This window comes from Taudactylus pleione, unplaced genomic scaffold (genome assembly GCF_031769625.1).
Source record: "Taudactylus pleione unplaced genomic scaffold, aTauple2 ptg000002l, whole genome shotgun sequence".
Lineage (NCBI taxonomy): Eukaryota > Metazoa > Chordata > Amphibia > Anura > Myobatrachidae > Taudactylus > Taudactylus pleione.
The window spans coordinates 2,189,552-2,200,446 of NW_028284405.1; the positions used below are offsets into that span (position 1 = coordinate 2,189,552).

General features: G+C 44.4%; 1 protein-coding gene across 1 annotated transcript; it reads right to left on the minus strand.

The window, feature by feature from the left end:
• Positions 1-1,282: 1,282 nt before the first annotated feature.
• On the minus strand, positions 1,283-6,872 carry LOC148543466 (caveolin-2-like). The gene is made up of 3 exons (XM_088472000.1): positions 6,509-6,872; positions 4,659-4,846; positions 1,283-1,576 (listed from the first exon to the last, which is right to left on the minus strand). The coding sequence occupies exons 1-3, from the start codon at positions 6,656-6,658 to the stop codon at positions 1,420-1,422; spliced, it is 495 nt and encodes a 164-aa protein (XP_088328126.1). The 5' UTR covers positions 6,659-6,872; the 3' UTR covers positions 1,283-1,419.
• Between the last annotated feature and the right edge of the window lie 4,023 nt (positions 6,873-10,895).

The window sequence follows — 10,895 nt, forward strand, 5'->3', positions numbered from 1 at the left end:
AGATGCCCTGTAACGTCTGCAACTAGAGCTGTACGCAGGTTGATAGAGCCAAAAGCACTCCAGGGCTTGCGGCAGACGAGACCCTACCACAAGGGTCTCGTCGCAAGCCCGATGGTCGCGATGGTCTTGACCATCGCGACCATCTTTTTGGCCACTCGCTATAGCTGTGGGTGGTCACCCGCAGCTATGCGAGCGCCCAGGAGGCCGCTCTAAAATCAGGAAGGACGGCCCTGATTCAGAGCGAGCGCTCTGTCAGAGCGTCCGGCTCTGAATCAGGGCCAAAATCCGGATTGTCTACAGTGCATACCAACGCTGAAATTCTACCACCATCTGGTACGTAGGCTCATAGGCCTCTATTTGCTGCTTTATTTATGCTGGTATATGCTAATTATATGTTCTATCATTTTATCTGCTGATATATGTTTATGTATGGTCAAATGTGGACCGAATAAGTTGTTACTTTTTATATGCAAGATTACGCTATGTTCCTCTCTCTCTCTTCTATATTACATATATTTGGAGTTTGACGACCACTGACACTCAAAAGATTAATGTAATCAGTTTTACCTTATTTATCTAATTTATGTATTTACATGCTCCTCTTGTTGATTTATTCATTTATGCTTCTTACCATTACTATATTTTGTGGATTAGCGCCATAGGTTTTACACACCAGACTTTTCGGATCTCATTATTTCTTTGGGGTTTTAAGGTAACCCCTGTGTTTTAACCTAGGCTACTTTCCCAAGGGCGCTAAGGAAGTAGTATTTTATCACATTCTTATATTATGAAGTGTCAGAGAGTAAAGCTGGCCACACACTAGACCAACTTAGATCCAACCAGCCAACTTGTTGATTGGTTGGAATGAGAATCTGGTAACGTATGGGAGTTTGTTAAATGTTTGATCTAAACTCTTTATTCAAACAACAGTTTTGGTCCATTTTCCAGCATCTGGGAGCAAATTGCTGATTGTATTCCTTACCAGATTTTCATTCCAACCAATCAACAAGTTGGCTGGTTGGACAGATAATCTTTAGATGTGTGGCCAGCTTAACTGAAGACTTTCTACGGAGTGTCAGCTCTAGATCCAAATCTTAGTGGTGGCAGAACTGGATAGGTAATACGTATTCTGAGATATAAGTATATGGGATTTTAGTAATTTTTAAATGGACTTATGTATGAATCAAAAACCCAGTTTAAAGAAAAGTTATATACTGAATTATATTTCTGCACCATTAGTAGATGTTTCTCTTCCTATAACCATAAATAAAGAACAGAGAAGAAATTTTACAAAACAGTTTTTTTTTTATTAATTTCCATTTAGTAAATCCCAACTGTGGACATTCTGTTTTCAGTCTTCCTTTTGTATGCTCCTCCCTTTTGTTTAGCACTTGTGCAGGTAAGATGATCCTTTGCTTGCTATACCCGCTGCTTGACCACGTTCACGTAAATGGAACTTAGGCAACGACCCAGGCTGGCACAGAGGGGGGCTACAAATATGTCCAGCAGACTGGCCCAGAGCGTCCTGACGGGAGGCATGCAGATGTGGCACAGCTGGATACATGGCATGGCGCACCTGTAGAGGACAGAAAATTCCCCAATAAGTAAATAATGTTGGTGCTAACTTGAATTAGGAGTAATATTCCCATGCAGACCAGCACTAATGCATGTATACCATACACACCTACTCTCCCAGGATGGCCTTCGCCCCCCCACATCACCCCAGACTTTCCCCGTAGTGGGACTGGAAGGTGACGCGATTGGCACTGAATCACATCATCACGGACCCGCCCCCTGCATCGCATTTACCTTGGCATTATGAAGTGATCATGTAGCCCCGCCCCCAATATGTCATCATCGCCTGGCCACACACCCCGCTGTATACAGAAGGAGGGAGCTTAATGTCGGCAAGTATGATGTATACGCCTGTTAGGAGACGTGTCTATTGCTCCTACTATAGGGCACTGCAAGTAGTGACTGATTTTGATGACTTGTAGCAAAAGTCGGAATCGGTATGATTTACCGCCGGCCGCCGGTTCTAATCCCAAAAGGCAGCAGCCCGGCGGAGGTGAAAATCCTGATCGTCCTTTTTGGTAAGTCGCTAACCTAATACTAACCCTCCCTTAGGGGTGCCTAACCCTAATCTCCCCCCAAGTGCCTACCCCTAACCCCCCTGTAAGTGCCTAAACCTAACCCCCCTTCCCCACAGCCTAAACCTAAGTCTCCCAAGGGGGTGCCTAACCCTAAGTCGCCCTGGGGGTGCCTAATCCTAACCCCCCCTTACCCGAGCCTAGCCCTAACCCTCCAGGGGGGCTGCTTAACCCTAAGTCCACCCTGGGAGCACCTAACCCTCCCACCCCCGCGGCTGTCTGCTCCCAGCGCCTGGCTTACCTTCGATCAGTATGCCGGGTGTCGGGCTTCCGGCGTAGGTCTAATGACAGGCATCAGGATTTCGACGCCTGTCATTAGTACCTTGCCGGGATTAGACAGTCGGTATGGGAGTGTGCAAGCGGGTGTGTTTACAGATGCATAACCGCAGGCATAGGAGGTCAGATGGAGATACTGCACCTGCCATCGGGTTGGTGCAAGTTTCGATGGGGCGCCCGATGGCGATGTATAGAGACGTACCAGTCGGTATTACAGCGTGCACAAGGGAAGGAGTTTTTGTAGCGGCATTTGCATAAAGTCACAGCCGGACGATCGCCAATAGATGCTGCTGCGTGGGCTTATGCCTGAATCAGGCCCATTATGTGCAGAACTACGCACTTTTCTTATGCGCTATTTGCGTCCATCATACTTCTCCTACTTTGCATCACATGTGGAACAGTCAAACCGAAAATAAAAAAAATAACGTGAAACGTGCAAATATTTATTTTTGTGAGCTAGTTGTACAAATCTTGTAGAAAAATGCATTATAGTCCGTTCTAATAATAAAATGCTTAAAATACAGAAATAGTTTCCTATTATTTTTATTATTATTATATTTAAATTTTGAGAAATGACTAATTGCAAACAATCGGTAATTTGAGTATATCACAGGAAACTCTTCAGCTTAGGGATCTATGTTATACCATGGGATGGAAACGGGATGTCAGCGCTCGGGATCCCGGCGCTCAGAATCCCGACGTCGCCATCCCGACAGGGTCAGGATACCGATGCCTGTCAGTCAGTATCCTAACCCACCCCCTCTACCCAACCCCCCAGGTGCCTGAACCTAACCTCCCCGCACCCTACCCCTCCCCCCTTAGTGCCTAACCCAAACCCTCCCCCTAACTCAGCTACTTACCTTCAGCATTCCGGCGGTCTGGATTCTGAGAGCTGTCAGGATTCTGGCGCCAGCATTCTGGCCGCCGGAATCCCCACGGTCGCGATATTGACCGCATCCCTTATACCATGTGTGCTGCCCACAGAGACAGCAATATGATACATGGCATACACATGAAAGCAGGAAAATAAAACTTGTTCTACCCATGGCTTATAGCACTCGTGTCATGTTCTTGTGTAAATGCACAGCGCCTGATTCACACGTAATGCGGTCACCTAGAGGTGGCCGGAAATCCCATGCAAACATCTGCCTGTATTCTGAGCAGGATGCATCCATACCAGCGGAGTAACAGGGCTGCAGCCAAGAGCATAACTTCTCTTTCATGATTTAAACTCGTTATTGTCAACCTTGTGTCAATCTCTATAATATAATATAATATAATGATTGACACAAGGCTCACAATAACGACTTTACTTTAGCAATCAATCGGCTTGTCTCTATCATTTATTTAGTACATTCTATAAAATGATAGCTACAATCCGATTGGTTGCCATAGGTAACTTCTCCACCTATCCACCTGTACTCTTTAGAAGGTTTGATATTTATCTCCCCTATTACTGATATCATCACTACAAAGGCTTTAATCACTTGCCTGGCATGGTCACATCATGTGACACCACGCCAGGCTGTGCGTTACATGACATGGTCGTAAACAATGAGACCAGTCAGAAACGCACGCTGGGCGGCTGCCGGAAGAAGATGATTTTCCAGCATTCCCAGCCCCTCTGCCTCCCTGCACCCTCCCCCAGTGTCTGAGGTGCTGCTGATCACTGCTGATTGGGCAGCCTGGCAGGACCACCCACCCGGCACCTGCAGAGAGAAGCAGCCACCAGGAAAGTGTATACCAAGCAGATGCAGAGGAGCAGCCGCTGGGTAAATGTAAATGAACAGCCTGCAGCCCAGGGCCGGACTGCCCATGTGGCACTAGATGAGCCGGTCCGGCGTCAAACCTCGGCCAAGCAATTCCACCTCCTGGCGCTCTGCTAGCATGTGTATACTGAAAGACTGGGGCATGCCACGAAGCCAGGCCCCGTGACTCGCGGCATACCTCCATGAGGCAAGGCCATGCCCCTTTTTTGGGCGCGCAGGGGACTGCCGGGGCTGCTCAGCCATCCCAATTTGTCCCTGCCTCAGCCCCGCAGGGTATACCCGACGGTTGGATGCAAAGTTGCAATGTAGTGATGGTCTGATCATCTATAATAACATATATATTGTTGACCGATGCTTAAATAATCAACATTAATGTTAAAACAAGCAATTTCCTTTTAAATTAAAATTGGATAAGTTATAAACAGATTTTCCGTCAAAAATCTCATGTGATTGGATTGGTTACCATATGTGCAAACATCCGAGGAGTGCGAATAGAATGCCGGAGATCAGGGATACCGGAACAGCACACAGCAGCGAGATTATACGGTAGCACCAAAGCTTAGATGATTCGAACAAAATGTCACTCCAGGTCCAGACTTTGTCAAAGCTGTGAAAGGATTCCGGTTCTGCCAGAACATCGGAGAACTCTATCTGCAACAGAAATCATATATATTATTATATAATCATCAGCTTCAGAACACAATGATGGATAAACCTTCTGCCCATCTATCAATGAGTGTAAAGGGTCCCATCAATTGGCAGATAAAATGAACGATTGAACAATATATCGTTCAATCGTTCATTATATCTGCTAATGGATAGGTCCTCAACGATGACAGATGTGCACTCCCGCGGCCGATAACTTGCATCTATCATCTCTCCAACATGTTGGTCAATTATCGCAATATCGTGCAGTTTATATGCGGTAAACGACGAACGACAAAAGATATTAGCAGCAGCTACAGAGAAAAAAATCCACTCCGTGAATGATGTCATGCGATATCTATCGTTCAATGTTTGCCAAAATCTGTCATGTACATGACAGATATCGTTCAGAACAGCCCCCAGAATTTTCAAGGAATATCTTTTGTCTTTCATCGCTCAGAAATACATCTGCTAATGGATAGGCCTCGCGTCAAACTCATATGTTAAAGCCGAGGATCTCCAAATAAGTTTTACCATATTTGGAAGCTATGGTTGGACTGTCCCTAAGTCTTCCCAGTTAACTTGCCTGACCTTATATACTAAAAATGCGCCCAAAGTAACTGGTCCTAACCCAACTCAGGCTTGCGTTTTCCATGTGTGGATGTGTGATGCCCGATTCATATATTATCATATGTCGTACAAATCATTTTATTGTTTGTTTATTTATTTTATTTTTTTCAAACATTCATAACCTAAATCTTTATACCATACAATAACATGGCGTGGGTGGGTGTGATATACAGTGAGGCTATACACTTGACCAGTGCTGTTGAGAGGCTTCCTTGATTATAACTACATGCCAGCCCAATATTATATGAAGTTCTTAATTTTTCCTTCATGCCAGCGGTGATAACGACTGTCTGTCATCCAATGAATAATATCACGATGTATAAAGTAGAAAATAATAAATGTTGTATTGTTTCAATCACCCTTTTTAACAAAATTGTCAATAAAATATCACTGTTAGTAATTAGTAGTGAAGCCAATCCCGGGATTTAGGGCAAAAAACATCAGGATTTATATCCCGGGATTTTCGGGATTAACATGTGCGTCTTGACGCGGCTTGTCTACAGCCTGGAGGCAGCACTGACTACTAGTTCTGTCGGCTCAGACACTGCCCCCAGATCTCCTATGGCTGTGCGGCATCATTAAGGTCTGGTACGGCCGCGCCTGACCGTGCGGGAGTCTGTGTGCTGTGGGCGGCCGGCATTGATTAACTCAATCCACGGTATCCCGAATTGAGATTTTTTTTCAATCCCAGGACTGAAGAAATTAACCAGGATTGTCCTCCCTGGTAAGTAGCTATCAGCTGGCTATACACTTGCTTAGGATCTGCTCTTGGCTATGACTGGAATAGCATGCTTGGAGTTATAGCTCAACAACAATGGTAAGAGCGAAATGAAAAACATTATAAGCACTAGGGACAGTGTAAAGAAGTCATAGACATGAACCTGCTGCCTAACTCAGACACTGGCTGTATGTATACCACACCCCATGGGATGTTCAAGATATCAGTATGGACCAAAACAGCGTTTGGGGTGGGGGATTATTTGCTATACTTTGCTAAGAATTGAAAATATATGAAATGTTCTACACATGCCTACGTACCTTGAGATGCTTGTTGATTCCCCGCGGATCCCGTGCATCCAGTTTTTCGGGGGCCTCAGTGTAGACTGTGGTATTTGCAGGATTTTTCAGGTATTTCTGCTCATCATCAGGATCCATTGGACATTCAATCAGATACTGATCTGGAATCATCGCTGCTGTATATGTAGCTGTAAAGGACCTGAGTAGGTATAAGCCAACCTGAAAAGCCTGCTCCTACTTCCCAATGAAAACTGTGAAAACTATTTGTATAGTATCTCACATTTATTTTTTAGTTATCACAGTGAATCTCTAACTCTCCCTGTCTCTGTCCTGTCAGATAGCTGCTGTGGATAAGATTTCAGACCCTCTCTCCCTCCCTCTGGGGCCTGACACTTCTCTGTGACATGCCAGACGCAACTGTCACTATGATATATTTATGGTGACTGTAGTAGCACCCCAGCTGTGCTGGATTATCTGTTCTTACACTGCAGTCCGGTAGGTGTTAGCAGTATGACCATAAGGGGGCAGTATTCATTGTACCACTAATACTATACAGCAGGGCTGGCCAACCAGTCAGAGGCAAAGAGCCAAAAAATATCTGTAGTTAAATTAAAGAGCCGGAAGCATGCGTGCGCCATTTTTGTGGGCGCGCCTTTGGTATGACATTTGCAGGAACATGACCTTGTGTCACACCCCCGTTTTGAGTAAAAAATGTACATAATCTTCCAAATATAATTTTTTTTTAACCTTAAATTTTTATTTAGTGGGACTTTTGACAATCATTATTTTCAATCATTTTTTAATGCCGCCTGTAGTAGTGCCCATTATGCAATGCCCACTGTAGTAGTACCCATTATGCAATGCCCACTGAAGCAGTGCCCCTTATGCAATGCCCCCTGTAGTAATACCCATTATGCAATGCCCACTGAAGTAGTGCCCCTTATGCAATGCCACCTGTAGTAGTGCCCATTATGCAATGCCACCTGTAGTAGTGCCCATTATGCAGTGCTTCCTCAGGGCCGAAACTAGGATATCTGTCACCCGGTGCAAGGCAGCAATTTTGCGCCCCCCTCCCTTCCCGTACCTGGATTTTGTCCTTGCTCCTCCATAAGGCAGTGCATTACTCAGACGTCCCTGGTATAGTGACTTACATTATTCCATACACCATAATGCCCATTACACATCATGCCACACACTGTAATGCCTATTACCAAAGTGCCACTTACATATTTGCCCGACACCATTTTATGCCCCACAGTAATGCTTCTAATTACTTTAAAATTACCTGCTCGTTGCCATGGGGTTTCATGCTCGTTGCCAGGGGTTACATGCTCATTGCCAGGGGGTTTCATGCTTGTTGTCAGGGGATTTATGCTCATTGCCAGGGGGTTTCATGCTCGTTGCCTTGGGGGTTTATGCTCAGCCAGGGGGGTTTATGCTCGTTGCCAGGGGGGTTTGAAGGGAGAAGATGCAGCTCTCAGCAACCTCTCCCTGCAGCGCCAGCGTTCCCGGCACTTACGGGAACGCTGTGTGCATTGCGCTCTGCTAACAGACACTAGAGGTCCAGTAGGACCTCTAGCATCTGTCTCTTCCTTGGCGGCGGCCATTTTTTGATGGCCGTTTTCAGCAGAGTCCATGCGGACGGCTAGTCCGCATGGAATCTGCTGAAAATGGCCATCCAAAAATGGGCGCCGCCAAGAAAGAGACAGACACTAGAGGTCCAGTAAGGACCTCTAGCATTAGTCTCCTCTTCGGCGGTGGCCATTTTCAGATGGCAGAGTCTGCTTTTTCACCCCCCTGCAATCCCCTCCCGGTGCACGTGCACCTCTAGCCCCCCCCTAGTTGCGGCCCTGGCTTCCTGTAGTAGTTGATAATTTGAATTATATACTGCGCTCAACTATACCTCGTGCCAAACTAAAGAACTGGTCCAATGTGGGCTAATCAAATTGTTAGAAGGGTAAATATGTTAAGAAAAAACTTTTAATGGTAAAAGACATACATATACTAAATATAAATCACTGCATGTAACACAGACAAATAGGATTAAGTAGGATATGGTAATGAGCAGAAATACCATATGATACAAATATATAGGGGAGATCAGTATCAAACTGCTGAATGTAAAAATGATTACATATATCAAGATATTGCAATGATGACTGATGATTGAGTGTCAGAAATCAAATTGAGTCACTTCCAGAGAGAATGATGCTCACAAAACAGAAGTGCAGGCAAAAAGTCTTTGTAAATAGAGTTGTATATGGTACCAGCGGCGTCCCGCTGATACCTGACAGTACTATGATGTAGCGCTGGTGGTGAGATGCCCGGGGTGTACTTCTTGAGGAAGGGAGTACGGACTAGTCGGCAAGTAGGGGGTTAACTCCAACGGGCTACTACACCTCTGGTGCAGGTACTGGCAGTACGCCTGATCCCGGACGCCTGCCAGAAATGCACTCCGAAGCAGCTGCTACCGTTGGTGTGAGGGGATGTTATGGTCGGGCTCTCTGAAGCCAATAACCATACACCCCTACCACACTAGAGACTTACCTTCCTTAGCCTCGCTGCTGTCCACTCCTTCCTCCTGCCGGCTGTGCTCGCTTGTGATGCGTGTCCTCCCTTCTTCCCGTCTGGTTCTCCTGGTCTAGTCACGTGTCCGCCCCTTCTCCTCCATCTGCTTCTTCCGGGTATGGTCACATGACAGTAATTTAGCCGCGGCTCGATCCATTGTATGGACAGCAGTTATTCCTCATGCAGATCTCCAAAATATATAATAGTTGTGATAGTCCTGTGGTGGAATATTTTTGTCTCCAACGCGTTTCAGCCCGTTTGGCCTTTTTCAAGGAGTTGTGTGCCAGTAAAGGAGTACATTTTCTGCAGCATTATATAGGAGGGGTCTTCTACATGGATTGGTCCTATGTAAATGCAGCATGTCCTGAACAAATTGACCCTAAATCCTCATTATGACAGGGTATTACAGGTGGTTGAATGCTGAGCTGCTTGTTATAAATGCTTAACTGGTTATATGCATTGGCATCTTAGTCACACATTAAATTAAATAATAGAAATTCATTAAATAAATAAATAAATGAAAGAAATGAAAACAGCAATGGGTGACTAATAATAATATTAAAATAATAATAAATTATTGGTGTGAGTGATAGGGTATTAAGCATAAATAAATAAATTAAAATAAAAAATATATATGAAGAATTGATTCCCCATATATATGTGTGTACACCTAAATGTCTCAATAATTAGTGGTAGATGTGTCTATTGTATTGAGCGCAAGCACATACATACACAGACATGTATATATATATATATATATATAGATTCCAGGGACTTGCACTCACACCTCACTTAGCAAGCCAACGTAGGGGTGCCACACAGATTTTTTAGAATCCAAAAATAGAAAACAATTGTCGTAGACAAGGGCACTCTCCGTATAAAAAACACATTTTATTAAGGCTAAATATAGCCGTCCTTAATATAGAGAATATCAATCTTCCAGATATAAATCCAGATAAAATTCGTCAACGTTTCGGTCCCTGACGGACCTTCCTCAGGACATTACATCATACAAGAATAGAACAATGATCTGGTCATCTATCACAATAATATCTGCGGAAAAAACAAACATAGAAAAACACAGGCTCAGTCTCCCAGGCTTCAAAACTCCGTGGTCAAAAAAAATAAATACATAAAAAAAGACAGACAAAATTACCCAACAGATATGAAATGTATCAAATAAAAAATTAACTATACCATGCCATAAGGGACACTAATATAATCCATATGCACATGCCTTCAACACATACAAATCATGTGGACACAGGATGAACGGACCTTACAGTACACTGTTCCATAATATACGCATGTCATACACATACATACTGTGAGCTAGTAACATTAGTCACCACTACAGATTACTGGTGAGTCAAAGAAAAGTATATATGGTTATCCAGTAGTCTTTACATACCACAACACCAATTACCAGTGCAACAAATTGTATAATATACCTGAGTTGAATACTGAAAACCAATAAATGCAGTCACAATTTGCAGCTCACAGGGACCAGAGCGTGTATACAGAAAACAACTGGATGGTCCAGTGCGGCTAAATAACAGAAGGAGCAGGAAAACGAATATTAATAGGTCATAGGACGGCCAGTGTGCCTGCTGTATTCATATACAAAAATGTAACCAGTCACTTACCAATGCTATACAGATATGCCACCAGCGGAATCTCGCTCTTATATTCAAGACGCCAGCTTCCATGCGACGCCAATGTGTGTGCCGCTAGACAAACCATGCCGCTCTTTTAAACCGAAGAATCCGGAAGTGCGTCACGTGACACGCACGCTGATGAATCATACTGCTAGTATCCTGCTTAGCCAGGGAAACGCACA

Bases quoted from the DNA above. Each gene is read 5' to 3' on its own strand.
- LOC148543466 (XM_088472000.1), bottom strand. From the start codon at position 6,658: ATGATTCCAGATCAGTATCTGATTGAATGTCCAATGGATCCTGATGAT. The intron at 4,847-6,508 runs GTACGTAGGCAT...TTTCTGTTGCAG, and splicing joins GAATCAACAAGCATCTCAAG to ATAGAGTTCTCCGATGTTCT. The intron at 1,577-4,658 runs GTAACCAATCCA...TGTCCTCTACAG, and splicing joins CTCGGATGTTTGCACATATG to GTGCGCCATGCCATGTATCC.